Source organism: Squalius cephalus (assembly GCF_949319135.1).
Source record: "Squalius cephalus genome assembly, chromosome: 10".
Lineage (NCBI taxonomy): Eukaryota > Metazoa > Chordata > Actinopteri > Cypriniformes > Leuciscidae > Squalius > Squalius cephalus.
In genome coordinates, this window is record NC_137131.1 from 41,291,382 (window position 1) to 41,310,256 (window position 18,875).

At 44.1% G+C, this 18,875-nt stretch overlaps 2 protein-coding genes across 2 annotated transcripts in view; one reads left to right on the plus strand and one right to left on the minus strand.

The window, feature by feature from the left end:
* Nucleotides 1-18,875, plus strand: part of uqcrh (ubiquinol-cytochrome c reductase hinge protein) — a 77,637-nt gene that overhangs the window by 40,173 nt on the left and 18,589 nt on the right. The window lies entirely within an intron of this gene.
* LOC307165361 (fatty-acid amide hydrolase 1-like) overlaps nt 3,491-18,875 on the minus strand; it is a 28,127-nt gene continuing 12,742 nt past the window's right edge. The window contains exons 13-15 of the mRNA XM_079882919.1: nt 8,083-8,191; nt 6,016-6,161; nt 3,491-4,219 (exon numbers count right to left, since the gene is read on the minus strand). Of these exons, the coding sequence (XP_079739045.1) occupies nt 4,073-4,219; nt 6,016-6,161; nt 8,083-8,191 (402 nt within the window). The 3' untranslated portion in view covers nt 3,491-4,072. The remainder of the gene's footprint in view (nt 4,220-6,015; nt 6,162-8,082; nt 8,192-18,875) is intronic.

The following is an 18,875-nucleotide window of genomic DNA, read 5'->3' on the forward strand; positions in this document are numbered from 1 at the left end:
TGTCCCCCTGCCCAAAAAAAAACAAATATAACCACTCTCAACGACTATCGGCCAGTAGCACTCACCCCTGTGGTGATGAAGTGCTTTGAGAAACTGGTCCGTAGTCACATCATGTCTTTTTATCCTCCTACCTTTGACCCACACCAGTTTGCTTACAGGGCGAACAGATCGACTGAGGATGCCGTGGCTACAGCCCTCCATGCTGCACTGTCCCACCTGGAGCAGCAGGGGAGCTATGCCCGGTTACTCTTCATAGACTTTAGCTCTGCTTTTAATACCATCCTCCCCCACAGACTGGTGTCCAAACTGTCCAACATTGGAATACCACACTCCACCTGCCTATGGATTAAGGACTTTCTGTCAGACCGCACTCAGAGGGTAAGAATGGGCCCCCATACATCCACGGCCCTCAGCCTCAGCACTGGCTCCCCGCAGGGCTGTGTGCTGAGTCCCCTGCTCTATACCCTCTACACCCACGACTGCACCCCTGCTCATCAGAGCAACACCTTTGTCAAATTTGCTGATGATACCACAGTAGTGGGGCTCATCACAAGGGGGGATGAGTCCAATTACAGAGACGAGGTGGAGAAATTGGTGGGGTGGTGCAGAGTTAACAACTTGCTCCTCAATACATCAAAGACCAAGGAACTCATTGTGGACTTCAGGAGGAAGAAAACGGTTATCCAGCCGCTGTTCATAGGCGGAACCTGTGTAGAGAGGGTCTCTGACTTACGCTTCCTGGGAGTCAACATCATGGAGGACCTGACCTGTGCCGTCCACACCACTGAGCTAGTGAAGAAGACCCAGCAGAGACTCTACTTTCTAAGAGTTCTCAGGAGGAACAACATCCCCAAAAAACTGTTGGTGTCCTTCTATCGCTGCTCAATTGAGAGCATCCTGTCATACTGTCTCTGTGTGTGGTTTCCAAGCTGCACTGTGGCACAGAGGAAAAAGCTCCAGGGTGTCATAAAGGCAGCACAGAAAATCACTGGTTGCCCCCTCCCCTCTCTGGAAGAACTTCACAGCTCCCGCTGCATCAAAAAGGCCAAAACCATCATACAGGACTCATCACACCCCGGTCACACACTGTTCAGACTACTGCCGTCAGGCAGGAGATATAGGTCCATGAAAACAAGAACAAATAGACTACAAAACAGCTTTTATCCAACAGCCATAAGTGCATTAAATAATGCTGCTAAATTATAGTCCCCACCACTGATCTGTGTCAAAAGGGCCATGTGCAATTTTTAAATGTGGATGTCTGCATGGGTGTGTCTCCTATGTGTTTTTAGTATTGTTTTAGTATTTGATGTTTGGCACTTGACAAGGACTGTACTTAATTTCGTTGTACCTGTTACAATGACAAATAAATATTCTATTCTATTCTAAATTTTCACTTTAACCAGTAGATGGCTGCAGAGCTCCACTATTTACTATTTGACTAACTGAAATACATCTTTTCCAGTTGTATTCATATCTACATATTATGAAATCACAATTATAACAATAAAAGTTACTTTTTGTCAAAGTTTAGGCATTTTTTGTACTGGGGAAAAAAAATCAGTTTTTCAATAATGGTATATTATGATTAGAATCAAATGAATTTTGTCAATGGACAAAATTCATCCTCAAAATCAGATATGGTGGTATGTCTCCTATGTATTATATCAACATTTTCTGACCAATATTATATTCCCACATTATGTCCAAATCAATCCATATGAATTAAAAAAAATATTTACCAATTGCTTTAAAGTGGTTAATGGGTCAATTCCATAAACTTTCACTAGTGTGCCCTTGATCAAGACCTCAGGTTATCTCAGTAAATGAGTGTACTGTAAGCCACTTTTGAACGAGTAAACTATTATTAATTACAGTCATTTAATTATTCTTTGGAATTTTTAAAATGTAATATTAAGGTGAATCTCATGAAAACTGTCAAGTTATGTCCAGGTAATTTCACACCCAAACCAAAATACAACTACAAGAGTCCATAATGTGTGTGGAAAACATGGCTAAAATCAAAATAAAATAAAGCAACAACAAAAAAAAGTAGATCCTGTGGATGCCTTTGATTTTGTGTGGATTTCCTCGATCACAGCTGTGCAGTGTTGAGGGTGTTGAGGTTATAGCGCCCGCTATCGTATCTGAAACAAATTTGACATTTATCCATTTGTGTTCTTGCATACCAAATCCTATTCACTTTGGATATTGAAGTCCCAAGTTACAGAACATTGTCTCATATCTTATATCAGTCAACCCTTTAGGCTTGTGTCTGGATGATATGCACAATTTACATTTAATCATTTAGCAGATGCTTTTATCCAAAATGACTTACCAATGAGGAGAGCAATAGAAGCAATCAGACCAACAAGAGGGCAACGGTATACAAGTGCTGTAACAAGTTAGACCATGCACCAAGTTTGATGAAGAATATTGTTTGATATGTGCTCTGCAGGACCCTCTAGACTAGAGGTCGTGAGGGAGAAGTGTGTGCAGTCAAACACCAGCATCCGAACGCAAGAGAACATGACAGCGTTTATTGTGTTTCGTCTGACACTCTGAGACGAACTCATTTATGATGGATGAAAAAAGTGTCTCAGTTTCTTCCTCAATTGCAGCAACCATTTTTTTTTTACTGATATTTTGCGCCGATTTCCCAGGAAGTGACGATTTTGTTCTCTTGAACACATGGGATTGAAATGCAGCTTTATTCGTAAATGTTTTATGTGATACTCCAATTTTGCATGTATTTTAAAGGGTTAGTTCACCCAAAAATGAAAATTATCCCATAATTTACTCACCATCAAACTATCCCAGGTGTATATGACATTAATTAAAAAAATATCCTGGCTCTTCCAAGCTTTACCTGAGATTTTGAAGCCCCCAAAAAGTGCATCCATCCATCATAAAAGTAATCCATATGACTCCATATGGGATTAATAAAGGCCTTCTGAGGTGAAGTGATGCATTTTTGTAAGGAAAATATCCATATTTATAACTTTAGTAACTACTGTATAATTATATTTTGTAACACTAAATGTCTCTACTATCGCTTTTAATCAATTGAATGCATATTTGCTGAATAAAAGTATTCTTTAAAAATTTTTTTAACCTTACTGATCCCAAAAGTAGTGTATCGTATGTCTCCGTGTTACATTATTAAATCAATGTTTTTTTGAATACATTTCTTTATTCAGGCCAGAATTAGAGTTAGGGTTCATTTCAGCAGTGGACCCGGAAAGAGAACAATATAATAAGAAATCAAAATGTCCCTAATGAGTTCCCATCCTTGATGACTAATGCAAATGAAGAATGTAAAATGTGCGCAAAACCCAGAACAGACAAATATTTACATTACACTGGAGCTGATGGTGTCATGTGTCATTAAGTCCAGTTAAAGCCTTTCCAACCAAAGTCATCATTCAGGGCAGAGAAAACGAGCAGTGCTCATCTCATACCGACAGACAAGCAAGGAACACGCTTTCAGTGAACCTGTGATGTACTGATTCATTTTAGTTTAATGAATTTGTAAGGCATTAAAATATACAAAATGATACAGATATGAAGAGATGCATTTAAATCCTCATTCAGGCTTGATGAAGCTGCATTGCTTCTAAACTGACTGCAAATATTCACGCTTCATTTAAACACTGAAGAATGATTGAAAGTTATTTGTTTATTAAAGGTGAAGTGTGTAATTTCAGTGCCACTATCTTCACCAAAATTTAAGCCCAGTTTCAAATAGTTTCTCGTTGTCTGCCACTGGTTGGACAAACAGATCAACCTATTAATGTCTTTTAGTAATTTTTACATGTTAATCTGATTTAAACATCAAAAATACACATTAACTCAACACACAATCTCAAGAACGATCAGATGTAAACATTAATGAAATGCATCATACTACAGTCTTGTTGTTAGTCAAAAGCATCATCATATCAGCTAAAACACCTGATGAACAATGATCAGATTCTGTGGATGTTTCTGTGGTCACAGATTCTGCGTCGGCCCGTTCATAACTCGCCTACGACTGAACCGTTAGCAGCTCAGAATCACACGCAGCTGAATTTCAGTCATCGTGTTTCTTGGTGATTTTTGGTGAGTTTTTGGCTGTGAGCCGTTCCACCTCTCTCATAAAGCGCAGACACATTTCATCCTGCCACGGTAGAGATACACACTGAACTGACACAGGGAGACCTACGCCATCCTTCACTGCCTGAAACACACACACACACACACACACACACACACACACACACACACACACACACACACACACACACACACACACGCACACACACATTTGCATCCCATGACATATTACTGATATTATACGATGGGTTTGACTTTGTAATGCAAAAGTAATGCAAATGCAAAAATGCTGAACTTAATTAAGTTTTAGTTTTTTTTTAAATTAAAATAGCAGCCAATTAAAGGAGTCATAACCTAGTATTACCTTGGATACCTACTGCTGTATTATAGTCTTTCAGGCCCTTCTAAAAAAGAAAAGTGGAAAAAAAATAAACACAGAGCTCCTCAGACCCTTATTTCTGAAGGCATTATTGTCTCGCGAGATCTGATGCGATATTTTGGCTGTCGTGGACGGTCATTTTAATAATGCAAATGAGGGGCGCGTTGATTGGTGGCAGGAAGGAGGGGGGTTGACAACGCAGGTAACGCTTTAGCATATCATTCCAAAATGACATCATGTCGCAAGTTATGAATGAACCCGACCAGGGGTGCGTTTCCCGAAAGCATCGTTGGCCAACTATGGTCGCAAGTTCCGTCGTTACCAATAGAGTTCAATGGACATTGCGATGAACTTGCGACCATAGTTGGCCAACGATGCTTTCGGGAAACGCACCCCTGGCCGCGACCGGCAATATACAATAGCCGAATTCATGATGATCTCAGTCATTTGTTGTTTGCAAAGTAACGTTAGCAGCCATTCCCCATGTTTACCTCGAAGCTAATACTCCCGCTAGCATACAATAGCCGCATTAGCAGTTAGCTGCTGTTTGTTACACACAGTAGAGCAATAAAAACTCAGTCTTACCGTTTCAATTTCAGGCAAGTCTCTGATGGTTGGAATTGCACCTTTTTCCAAACAGAGCTTCGAGGCCAACTTCGCCTGATATTGCCCCAAATTTGTGTATGATTCCTGTGTGAAATGTTTAGCGCAGACTCCTAACGATAAGCCAGTTGAAAGGGTTGTTGGGACAGCGTCATTAAAAATGAATTTCATCCACTGGTCCCTGATAGTTTGGTCCGTTTTTGGTAGAGAAAACACATTTACATGTTGTTTGTGGCAGTCAACCACAGAGCAACTCAGGTGTGTACTCGTTTCTCCATCTTTCTCGACTGAACTGAATATGAGGGGGAGAGGGGCGGGCTTCCCGCGGCATAGGTTTGCTGTGTCCATATATGGTATATCCTGCCCCGTCATGACATCAAGACGGGGCTGAAATCAAAATCTCGTATTTGAGTGCGCGTGCACGCGCGCTGGTTTATTTACCCTGAGGTAAACAAACGCTTCACTTTTAAATATCGGCTTCCCGGCCAGTGTATAATCGTTAGGCAATCATAACATACATTGATTCTCGTGGAAAAGTGAAAATTGCAGGTTATGACTCCTTTAAAGTAAAAAAATCTGCCTAAATATTGCTTTCCCCCCCTCCCTCTCTCTCTCCCTCCCTCTTATTTTTTGTAATGAAATGATTAGAAAAGAAATTCTCCATATAAGAGCCTAAAAATATTCACAGTCCAAATAGTCCCACATATGGCTTTCCTATTGGTTACCAGAGTTAAGTAGAGATTTACATTTATCACATGTCTGGTTTATAAAAGTACTGATCCCAGTCCTGATTCTGTCTTTGCAATCGTGACTATACTGCCGCCTTGTGTTTGTCAGGCATACAACTCACAATTTATCACAACACTTTAAGGTTGACAAAAACATCCTATGGATTTAATGCAACTTAACTTCAGTGGTCTTGCACTGTGAAAACCTACCTCAACGAAGAGTTTGTCCCACACGTCTCCATAGAAACCCTTATACTGACTGAGCTGTGCCTCGTCCTCTTCCGTCACTGTAGACACGGTCACAGTCCCGGCTGGGAAGTTCAGCAGGTTGTACAGGGATGTGTAGCTGAGAGCACCTTCAGGAGTGGAGAACAATTACTGCATCTAGGTGACTGTTGAAGGCCGTATGTAATGCTGAAATCATGACTGTCGAGTTAATAAGTAACTTTAAACCGCAGACACTTACTGCATAATATCAAACAGACATTGGATCACAATCTACATCAGCCTTTTTGTTAAAGTCACCATGAAATCAAAATTGACCATTCTTATTTCTAATGGAATATTGCAGTATTTGTTATAAATGATATATCTGTGCACATAATTAGGTGAAAATCAAGCTTTTAATGTTGTTTATGTGTCTATGTGGTGTTTTTAATATGCTTTAAGACAAGCCATGTGTAAATTCATAAGTCGACACCATTGCTGAGTATTTTCTCCTTAAAACTGCAGTGAACCAAAGACAGTCTCAAAAACATGGTTTGAAATCGCTGGTGTTTCTGACGTCACAAACTACCTTGTAACCAATCAGATCAACGAGTGATCGTCAACGAGTGGATCTCTGAGCTGCTGTGAGTGAGTGGAGGCGGGGCTAATTTGCATATTCATAGAACAGCGTATACTTACTGAGGCAAGGGTGTAGAGTTACATTAAAGCTTAACTGTACGTTCACACCGCCGCCGGCGAGAGCGTCAAAATTCGCTCTCGCCGCCCTGCCAACGACGCCGGAGAAAGATTCGGGGACGCTCTGATGCTCTGACGAAGATCGAAGTAGACCAATGTTTACAGGATTGCATTATCTGGAATCCTCTCAGGCGGAGGACTTCTACATTCTGATTGGTTGCTGCCGAACCGCGTCAGAGCTTATTACCATAAAGTTGACCTGACTTCAACTCTTCTCGCCGCTCTCACCATCCAAGACGCGCCGCGCCGCCCTCGCCGGAGCTCGCCGCCGGCTCTCATTGAAAATGAATGACTTCCGGCCACTTTGACGCTCTCGCCGACGGCGGTGTGAACGCACAGTAAGGCATGAAGAATTTTTTTCAAGGAAAAAAACTTTAAATGTGTCATTTTGGTGATCAAAGATGAGTTTTAAAGGAGCTGTATGTAAGATTGTGGCCAAAACTGGTACTGCAATCACTGTATCCCCTCCCCCTCCCCCTCCCCTCTGACTCGAGGTTGCCAGATATGTTGCAGGATCCAGCAGGAACGTAGGCTGCTACAAGGAGCTGCAGCTGTGGTAACTAGAGCAGAGCTGGCAACCCGGATGCCGAAACACTACTGACTTCGTGATTGGTAGATAGGTGGAGGGTGCAGCATCAGGCCAAAACACAAGATGACAACATCAACATCAGTTGAGGGCTGCAACTTCACTTTTTAAATGACAATATCCTGGCCGTACTACTGTTGTCAGTAATATAAGTATTTGAAATGAACATGATTTCTTAATGTCTAGTGACATATCAGGGCCATTTTATGATTAATTGAAATACATTTCTTACATACAGCTCCTTTAAGGGATAAAATTGTTGACTACAGGGGGACTTTAACCAAAACAACTTTCCCTTCCACTTGCAGGATCTCTTCTCTTCTCTGATGATGAGGGTGGGGCAACCTGTCACTCACATGAGATCAGCCAATAGCAAACCACAACCAACCAATCAATTCCTCATGGACAAAATCAAGCCCCGCCCACATTTGTTCTTGTTCCAGAAGCCGTTTCACTCGGGTATACGACACAATAGGGAAGAAAAGTCTAACAAAACTTGTTTCAGGCTGACTTTAAGTAAATGAAACAGGAAACACATTTTTGCTAGTCACAATTAAATTAACTAGTAATAATAAGGGAATTGAAAGCTAAAAGCAATGAGAAGTGGGATGTGGCACAGTGATTAACAAGACAAATTAAAAAATTGCACTTCATGACAAAAAGGTTGCCGACCCCAGGTTTACAGGCACAAAGATAATGTAATAGTAATGTAAATGTGAGGCACGTACTGGTGATACGGCCGCAGTAATGTAAATTGAAGGCTGGTCCAAGCATAGGGCACAACAAAACGTCCACATTCAGTCTCCTCCACTCTGCTATCACCTCATCAATGTATTCCTACAGATGAGAAAAACAAAAAACCTTTCACACATTCTCAAAATACATACAATCATGTCAGAATAAGAATCACTTTTATACACAGTATGTGCCAGGAAGATTAATTTGTTCAACTGCTGGGACGCACTGTCAATCAATGTTGGGGGTAACGAATTACAAGTAACGCGAGATATGTAATCGGATTACTTTTTTCAAGTAACAAATTACTTTTAATTTTACAACAAAATATCTGAGTACTTATTCAAATAAGTAACAGGTTTCTTTGTTCTCTTACGAGAGGTCTCTCGTACTGCGTAATATCTTACGCTATGGGGAAAACCTCTTTTCCGCGAGATATTGAAGCCAAAAAATTATCCTTAATTTTGTAATAATGTAAAACGCGTTGCGGCAGCACGCAGACATAGGTCGAGACAGCTTGCGCGCCTATTGGCTGCCCTGCGGCAACTGCAGCAGCCTATCGAGAGAGGCCCCTCCCCACTGCGTCACGTCCCGCCGAAACGGGCGTGGCTTGGACCTATAAATATGGCTTGGCAGGCTATGAAATCAGATTTTTCATCTCTTCATGCGAAGCTCACGCATCGCTGGATCCCGAGAGGAAGAAGTCACGCCATCTGAAAAAGCCTTCTGCGGGACGAGCCCTTGCATCTGAAGCCGCTGGCCCACAACTCGCCGCCTCCAGCTACGCTATCCGGCGTCTATATCCTTTTACTCTCTGCTAGTGTGTGTCCGGCGCCGCGACTCACACTCCCTCTCTAAAAGAGCCAAGCCTCTTTTTTAAGATGTCTCGTTCCTGCTGTGGCTCGTGCCGAGCCCCACTCAGCGACGGGGACCAGCATGTCATCTGCGTTTCCTGCCTGGGTGAGGATCACGCAGCTCTCGCGCTCGCTGACGGCAGCTGCCCTCACTGCGAGCGGATGCCCATGGTGACTCTGAGGACTCGCCTGGCATCTTTCACCGAGTCTGCACCTCCGCCCGCTGCAGTGCCGCGCCGTAAAAAGTGCCGTGCTCAACGGGTCCCGGAACCTCCTCCAACCCGCGGAAGCTCGCCGGTTCGCCCGCCAGCTTCGCCGCCTGCTTCACCCGAGTCCCTTCCTGCCGGACAGCGGCCGCCGTCCGCCGCCGCTTCCGTCATGGATGATGATGAAGAAGCCGTGTGTGTGGAGGATGATACCTGCTCTCTCTTGGCGTCGGGCAGTAAGGATTGGTCGAGCTCTGCGGATCTCGCCCCCTCTGTTCCCCAGCCGCCTGGAAAAAGAGCGAGCATTGAGGCAGAGCTCATGTGTCTGCTCGAGCAGGCCGTTTCAAGCCTCGGCCTCGAGTGGTCTGCGCCCGAGGAGCCTGCGCACAACCGGCTGGATGGTTGCTTTCTACAGCGAGACCGTGCTTCACAGTCTTCAAGACCTTCCTGAGCTTCATGAAGAAGTCGCAAAGTCTTGGAAAGCTCCCTTCTCAGCCAGAATGCGTTACTCTGTCTCAACGGCATTCTCCCAGGTGGACGGTGCTAAAGACAAGGGGCACCATTCTCCTTCCCCCGTGGAAGAAGCCGTAGCGGCCCATCTTTGCCCGCCCTCTGCTGGACGGCGTGCTAAGACGGCGCTACCGGGCAGGCTGTGTCAGCGCTGCATTCCATGGCCATCCTTCAAATCTTCCAGGCCAACCTTCTCCGTAAGTTGGATGAGGAAGGACCGGAGGCTATCAGCGTGCCGGATCTGAGGAGCGCGACGGATCTTGCCCTTTGCGCCACTAAGTCCGCTGCACAGGCCATAGGGCGGAGCATGGCCTCTCTCACTGTAGCTGAGAGACACCTGTGGCTAACGCTATCTGAGATGTCAGACTCGGAGCGCACCGCGTTCCTTGACGCCCCCGTCTCCTCTGCCGGCCTCTTTGGATCATCCGTCAAGGATTTCGCCGATAGATTCGCTGAGGTGCAGAAAACGTCACAGGCCATGAAGCATTTTCTGCCTAAGCGCTCCAGCTCCGCAGCAGGTCGCTCTAAGCAGCCGTCTGCTTGAAGCTCCCAGCCGCAGCACCCGTCCACCGCCGCCGCTTCGCAGCGCCGACAGGCCTGGGACCCGAGACCGCGCTCTCGCTCTGCCGGCCGCCGCCCCCCCTCCGCGTGGGCCCCGGCCGAAGATTGAGGTAAAGCCCGAGGCCTCAAAGTCTTCCTAGCCCGTCTAGGAAAACGACGGTGTTCAAGTCCCGCTGCGGCCAGACTTCCACCAAAACTTCTCGCTCGTTCATTTCCAGTAAATGCGACTGTCCCAGTGTATTTATCAGAAAACAAGCCGGTACTTCAACCCGCTTGCCTGCACGCAAACGCCGTTCTCATGGCGACCCAGATAAATCTCAGAAAGAGTGTATTTTCTGGTATTCCGGCCACGGCCGATGGTGTTAAGAGTGTAGTAAAAATGGCCACAGCCCAGTGCTCATTCCTACACACAAGCACAGCCCGCCACACAGGGCTCGCACACATAAAATGGACCCATGTCGATTGTGCATTAAACGTAGTGAATGTGCCCAGGTCCCAGTGCCCACAAACACTACACACTGCATGTCCCATGGTTTCTGTAAAAACTAAACCAATGCACACACAGTCTGTTCAAGCAGACAGTGTTTTCAGTGTAGTAAATGTGCCCATTGTCCCGTGCCCACATTCACTCACAGACATGACAAGCCCTACGGGGCTCGCCTCGCTCGTTCTCTCTCAGCAGACCGCTATAGGAGAGTCGAGCGCGGGCAGGCTGCCCGCTGTCATCAGCGTGCCCCCCCGCCTCGAACGCTGCAAGCACGACGTCTATGTTACAGCACACCAAATCTCTCCGGTCGCCACCATGTCGCGACCAGAGCCCAGATCTCATTCAACCCCTAGCTATTCATGCCAGTGCATGGGCAGAGCTCCCCGGGGTATCAGAATGGGTGCTGAACATTATAAAGAGAGGCTATTCGCTACAGTTCGCTCGACGCCCTCACCGTTACACGAGAATCGAAACTACGGTGAAAGAGGAAGTAGCACATCTACTTTGAGCCGAAATTGCGAAACTATTGAGCAAAGGGGCCATAGAGCCTTTATCTCAAGCTCAGAGCGAAGGGGGCCTGTACAGCAGATATTTTCTGGTACCGAAAAGAGACGGGGGTCTCAGACCCATTCTAGATCTAAGACAGCTGAACAAAGCGCTTTTGAAACGCCGGTTCAGAATGCTCACAACCAGGAAAATCCTCTAGCAAATTCGCCAAGGGGACTGGTTTATGTCAATAGATCTGAATAGACATAAAGACATAGATCTATAGGTCAATAGATTTCCAAATACAAATAGCGTCACGTCACAGGCAATTTTTGAGATTCGCCTTCGAGGGCCAGGCATATCAATACACAGTCCTTCTGTTTGGCCTGTCCCTAGCACCCCGTACATTCACGATGTGCATGGATGTGGCGCTCGCACCCCTGAAACTTCGGGTTATGCGAGTTTTGAATTACTTGGACGATTGGCTGATTCTAGCTCAATCTCACTCAGAGCTCATAGAACACAGGACCATATTACTCGAGCATCTCGAGAATCTAGGTCTCAAAGTCAATTGGGCGAAGAGTTCACTGTCTCCCAGCCAGAGAATATCTTTTCTGGGCACAGAACTGGACTCGCTGTCTATGACAGCACAGCTATCGCCACAGCGCAGACTGGACATTCAGCGCATGACGGAATCCTTCCGCTGCGGCACTATAGTCCTGCTCAGACAGTTTCAGAAAATGCTGGGTCTCATGGCCTCAGCGTCATCTGTACTCCAGTTGGTCCTGCTTCGCATGCGCCCACGGCAGTTCTGGCTAAAAGCGCGAGTACCGCGCAGAGCATGGGCTTCCGGTCTGTTCCGCCTCAAGGTCGATCAGAAATGTGTCTCAGCTCTGAAACCTTGGAGGGTGACCGATTGGTACCGGTCAGGTGTAAGCCTGGGGACTTCCTCGAGTGTGAAGGTGGTGTCTACGGACGCCTCCACCTCGGGATGGGGAGCGCTGCTCGAGGGCAGACCGTTCTTCGGCCAGTGGTCAGAACGGGAGAAGCTTCTACACATAAACTGCTTGGAAATGATGGCAGTCTACAACGCGCTGAGGCATTTTTGTCCCCAGATAAAAGGACACCACGTTCTGGTCCGTTCGGACAACACGTCGGTGGTGGCCTATATAAATCGCCAGGGAGGTATCAGGTCACGGAACCTCCACAGGTTGGTGGAGCACCTCCTGGTCTGGGCTCAGCACAATCTGTGCTCGCTGAGAGCAGCGCACATGCCAGGCCACCTGAACGTGGGACCAGACAGACTGTCCAGGAACAATGTTCCGGCAGCAGAATGGTCTCTACACCCACAGACAGTCCAACTGCTGTGGAAGACATTCGGCAGAGCAAAGGTAGACCTGTTCGCGTCTCAGGTAGGGCTGTCGCAATAACCGCAATATCGCAGTACCGCGCTACTGACAAGCCAACCGCAGAGGAATTCAAGTAACTGCAGCAACCGCGATATTCGCATGTTTTCTTTTTTCATAAGGCTATACCCTTCTTGTTTTGAACTTCATGCATGTATTGAATGTTAAATAAGTTAATAATGATAATAAGACGCGGCGATCATGGTTTTATCATGGTGATTTGTACAGAGGCTTCGTGGATTTGCACTTAAGCCTAAACAGACAGTGAATGAAAGCGATCGACTGAGCGTGTGCGATTACCTGCGTCTGTCTTTGAGGTCAAGTCATATATTCGTGAAAAGGTTGCCGTGTCCAAGGAAAGTTAAATATTTGTCCTGTCATCCTTTTAACGTTTAAAATAAAGGTTATTTACCATGAATGGCATCAGCGACAGTGCTGGTCAGCATCCACAGCGCGAGGAACTCGCGGTCGCGGGAAACAAAACTGTGAGTCACGCATTGAATCAATGCCATTTGTCTCCATTAAGTGAAGCTTCAGTCAGAGAATGTCTAATAAGACGGGCTCTGCTTCAGTGTTACCCGTGCAACGCATTGCTGTTCAGCTGAGCCTTGAAAAGTGGAGCTCAAAGTTAAAAAATAATTAACCTTGTTTCATTACTATCTTGAATCAATGAATCAATCAGCATTTTTGAACGTGTTGTTGAATGAATAGTTTACTCAAAGACAGTCCGTTGCCGTAACAACAGCGCGCTGAGTGACAGGCTTTCAATGCGGAGAGACGCTGTTTAGTTTCGGTTTATTGGTTACTAAAAATGTACTCAATTTTGTGCATGCTGATTATTTATATAGCAACAAATAAATATAAATAAATCAAAATAAATTAATAAATGCGGTAAAACCGCATATCGCGCTATTGAGCCACTCAAAATTACCGCAAGGGAAAAGTCAAGTCAAGTCAAGTATATTTGTATAGCGCTTTTCACAATACAGATTGTATCAAAGCAGCTTCACAGTATTAAATTAAAATAATACAACAAGGTTTGTTTCTAGTGGAATTTATTGATTGATAAAATAAAATTAAATATCCCCAAAATATCCCCAACTGAGCAAGCCAAAGGCAACAGTGGCAAGGAACCGAAAAACTCCATCAAGTGACCTAGTGGTGTCCTAAAACTCCATCAGGTGACCTAATGGAGAGAAAAAAAACCTTGGGAGAACCCAGGCTCAGTCGGGGGCCAGTTCTCCACTGGCGTTTATGAACTAGAGACCGGATTGTAGTTTGAACTGTAAGATTAAAAATATTATATGAATGCCTGGCCGAAAAGATGCGTAACTAGATCCAGTTTAATCTAGTTTTAAACTGGGAGAGCGAGTCTGAGCAACGAACAGTATCAGGAAGGCTATTCCAGAGTTTTGGAGCTAAATGTGAAAATGATCTCCCTCCTTTGGTTGATCTGGATATCCTAGGTATGACCAAAAGCCTCGAATTTACTGATCTTAAAGAGCGCAAATGGATTATAGGGCGATAGAAGATCCGTTAAATAGACTGGAGCTAAGCCGTTTAGGGCTTTATAAGTCAGTAGCAATACCTTGTAAATAATACGGAACTTTATAGGTAACCAATGTAGTGATGATAAAATCGGTGTTATATGATCATATTTTCTTGATCTAGTAAGAACTCTAGCGGCTGCATTTTGGACTAACTGTAGCTTGTTTATTGAGGATGCAGGACAACCAGCTAATAAAGCATTACAGTAATCTAGTCTCGAGGTCATAATTGCATGAACTAGCTTTTCTGCATCAGAAACTGATAGGATATTACGTAGCTTAGCAATGTTTCTAAGGTGGAAAAAGGCTGTTTATGTAACATATGAAATATGATTTTCAAAAGACAGGTTGCAGTCAAGTATAACACCCAGGTCTTTTATTGTAGAGGATAAAGAAACAGGACATCCTACGATGTTAAAGTTGTATTGTAAGAGGTTTTGTGGGCGTTTTTTTGAACCGATAAGTATTACCTCTGTCTTGTCTGGATTTAATAAAAGAAAATTACGCGTCATCCAATCTTTTATATCTTTAACACACTCTGTCAATTTGGATAATTTAGCGTTTTCATCCGGCCGTGATGAAATATAGATTTGAGTGTCATCAGCATAACAATGGAAACTAATTCCATGTTTCCTTATAATATTTCCAAGTGGCAGCATATATATTGAGAATAATAGAGGGCCCAACACAGATCCCTGCGGCACTCCATAGTTTACTGAAGTTATGATCGATTTTTCTCCATTTAAATAGACAAAATGGTAGCGGTCTGATAAGTATGATCTGAACCAGCTTAATGCTTGTCCTTGAACACCAGTATAATTTTGTAGTCGATCTAAGAGTATTGTATGATCTATAGTATCGAACGCAGCACTAAGATCAAGTAAAACTAGTATTGAGATACAGCCTTGGTCAGAAGCTAAAAGTAAATCATTTGTGATTTTAACGAGCACAGTTTCAGTGCTATGGTGCGGCCTGAATCCAGACTGAAACTTTTCATAGATGTCATTTTCTTGCAAGAAAGAGCCCAGTTGAGCGGACACAACTTTTTCTAGTATTTTAGACATAAATGGAAGATTTGAAATGGGTCTATAATTTGCTAGATTATTATGATCTAATTGTGGTTTCTTAATGAGAGGTTTTATAACTGCCAGTTTAAATGTTCTTGGAACATAACCTAGTTAATAATATTGAGGAGAGGCTCCTCCACTACAGGTAACACTTCTTCCAATAGTTTAGTTGGTATAGGATCTAATAAACATGTTGTTGTTTTAGATGAAATGATAAGTTTATTTAACTCTTTTTGTTCTATAGTTGTAAAGCACTGTAATTGTTCTTGCGGGGTGATAATTGAGGCTGAATAATAAGGCGCGATTGAAGATGGAACGTTTACAATTGTGGTTCTGATGTTTTCTATTTTCTCAGTGAAGAAGTTCATGAAATCATTACTACTAAACTGTAACGGGATATTTTGTTCGGGTGATGTCTGTTTATTTGTTAGTCTAGCCACGGTGTTAAATAAAAACCTTGGATTATTTTGGTTATTTTCTATTAGTTTGCGGAGGTGCTCAGCCCTGGCCGCTTTTAGGGCCTTTTTATAACGTGACATACTGTCTTTCCACGCGATTCTAAAGACCTCTAAATTAGTTTGTTTCCATTTACGCTCTAAATTACGGGTTTCTCTCTTTAGAACACGCGTAGTATTGTTGTACCATGGTGCTTTAATTTTCTCTCTGACCTTTTTTAATCTAATTGGTGCAACAATATCCAGTGTTCCAGAGAGAATGGAGCTCATAGTGCTAGTTAGTTCTTCTAATTCATCTGTTTGTTTGGGTTCAGGCAGCAGCTGAGACAGATTAGATAAGCAATTTGAGAAATTATCTATGGTGGATGGAAGGATTGTTCTGCCTGGTCGATAACGCGGCGCCGCATGACATATTACAGCAGTACGTAAGTTACCATATAATGGTCAGTGCCATCATCACTTTGTGGAATGATATCTATATCGGTTGGATCGGTTCCATATAATATAATTAAATAGAGTGTATGATTAAGACGATGAGTTGGTCCGGTGACGTTTTGCTTGACCCCAAAGGAATTTAATAAATCTGTAAACGCAGCCCCTAACGCATCATTTGGATTATCTACGTGTATGTTAAAATCTCCAACAATTAATGCTTTATCGACATTGACCAATAGATCTGAGAGAAAATCTGCAAACTCTTTTAGGAAATCAGCGTAAGGCCCAGGCGGTCTATATACGGTAGCCAAGGCTAGAGATAATAGGGATTTTTTTCAAACATCTAAGAGCGTAACATTTAGTACAAGTACTTCAAACGAAATAAACTTATAACCCGTTTTCTGAGTAACATTGAGAATATCTCTATAGATTGTTGCAACACCGCCGCCACGACCAATCAGACGGGGCTCATGCTTATAGGAGTATCCAGATGGAGTAGACTTATTTAGACCGAAATAATCATTTGGTTTAACCCAGGTTTCAGTAAGGCAAAGTACATCGAAGCTATTATCTGTGACTATTTCATTTACAATAACTGCCTTAGGTGTGAGTGATCTAATGTTTAGAAGACCTAGCTTTAGAAATTGTTTTTGTTTACTAATAGCAACATTTTCTGTTTTAATAACAATTAGATTTTTCCTAGATCCTGCAGTAGATTTATTATTTGATCTCACTAAACGAGGAATAGACACAGTTTCTATGCAATGTTCTACACTAGTATTTATATCAGTTAAATTGGTGCAGCAGAGACTATGATTTGGACTTTTGGTAACTAGTCATCTAACGGTATTTAACATTTTGGAGATGTTATCCGACAGAAGATCCACTCCGAATCTGCTTGGGTGTAAGCCATCGGCACGGAAAAGCCTAGGACGCTCCCAAAACAGATTACAATTATTTACAAAGAGCAGTTTCTGCTCATTGCACCATGACATTAACCATTCATTTAGCGTGAATAGTCTACTAAACTTTTCATGTCCTAGTCGGTACGTGGGAAGCGGTCCTGACACAATAATCGTTGTTTCGTGGATCTGATTCTCAACAGCTTCCAGCTCAGACTGCAATGCGTGCTTACATCTGATATATTCGCCATTTTAACAGATGGACAGTAAGTTAGCAACGACGCTACCAGTGATGCTATCAGTATTAATACTAATTTATGACTAAACTCTTGGATATAATCCGTCTTTTTAGTGGTACGGGTGTAAGTGAGTGTGGAGAAGACGCGTTCAGCCGTGATCCACGGACGTAACCTATAGGAGTATCCAGCGTTGGATCACTAATAGGCTTGAGACGCGTCTGCTCAACAGTCCGCGTTGTAACTATGAGGTTTGAGCAGTAGTGCTTCTCAGTGAGGAAAAGTGGAAAATGTTCGTTGTAAGTGAGTTTAAAGAGAAAATCAAGAATTATAAATCAAATCGATAGAGCTCCAAAGACAACAACGTGTTCCAACGTTGTTCCAACGAAAATCCTTCACCGCGACAGCCCTAGTCTCAGGAAAACGATCACTGTCCGGAGATTTTCTCCAAGAGCAGGGATGCGCTGGCCCACGTCTGGCCCCGCTGCCCGCTCTATGCTTTCCCCCCCGTCTTGCTCCTCAGGTATTAGAGCGAATCAGGGAAAACGGATGCTCAGTGCTACTTGTGGCTCCGTTCTGGACGAACCAAGCTTGGTTCCCGGTTCTGATGCAGCTGACGAGCACTGCCCCATGGCCAATACCAGTGAGGAAAGACCTCCTCTCTCAGGCCAAGGGCTCGATCTGGCAGCCTCGCCCAGAGCAGAGCTCCCCGTCTACATTTATAAGGTTTTATAACCTAGAGGTTCCTGCCTTGCAGGCTAAGCTGCTTTCGGTCTAAAATCAGTACTGTCTGCCTGATGCTATCAGCGCAGAATACTGAAATTGCTCGAGCACCGCTCGCTGATTGATTAAATACTCCATGGGCAGTGTGTAAGACCCGTAATATTCATCAGACCAGGACGAGTCTTCGCCCTGACTGTGTGGAACACTATTTATATAATTGCTCCTTACAGGACGCTACTTATTACAGGAATGATGCTGTTCCAGCCCCTCTTTCCCGGACTGTCTCCGAGTCCCTGATGATCATGCACTATATGAGCCCCGGGCACTTGCCCTTGGGACTTTGGTGTTGGATCTCAGCACACACGGCGTTTTACACTGTGTTAGCGTAAGATATTACGCAGTACGAGAGACCTCTTGTAAGAGAACGTACTCGGTTACTAACGTAACCTCGGTTCTCTCTAGAAGAGGGAACGAGTACTGCGTATCTTTGCCGTGCATGCATCACGCTCTGGTTCGCTTCAGCGATGAAAAACCAGATTTCACAGCCTGTCGAGCCATATTTATAGGCCCAAGCCACGCCCGTTTCGGCGGGACGTGACGCAGTGGGGCCTCTCTCGATAGGCTGCTGCAGTTGCCGCAGGGTTGCCAATAGGCGCGCGAGCTGTCTCGCCTATGTCTGCTTGCTGCCGCAACGCGTTTTACATTATTACAAAATTAAGGATCATTTTTTGGCTTCAATATCTCGCGGAAAAGAGGTTTTCCCCATAGCGTAAGATATTATGCAATACTCGTTCCCTCTTCTAGAGAGAACCGAGGTTACGTTAGTAACGGAGTACGTTTTCCCATGCATTGACTGACAGCTCTCCTGTCCCGTGTTAAGAGAAATCGGGATTATGGTGCGTTCAAGTCCT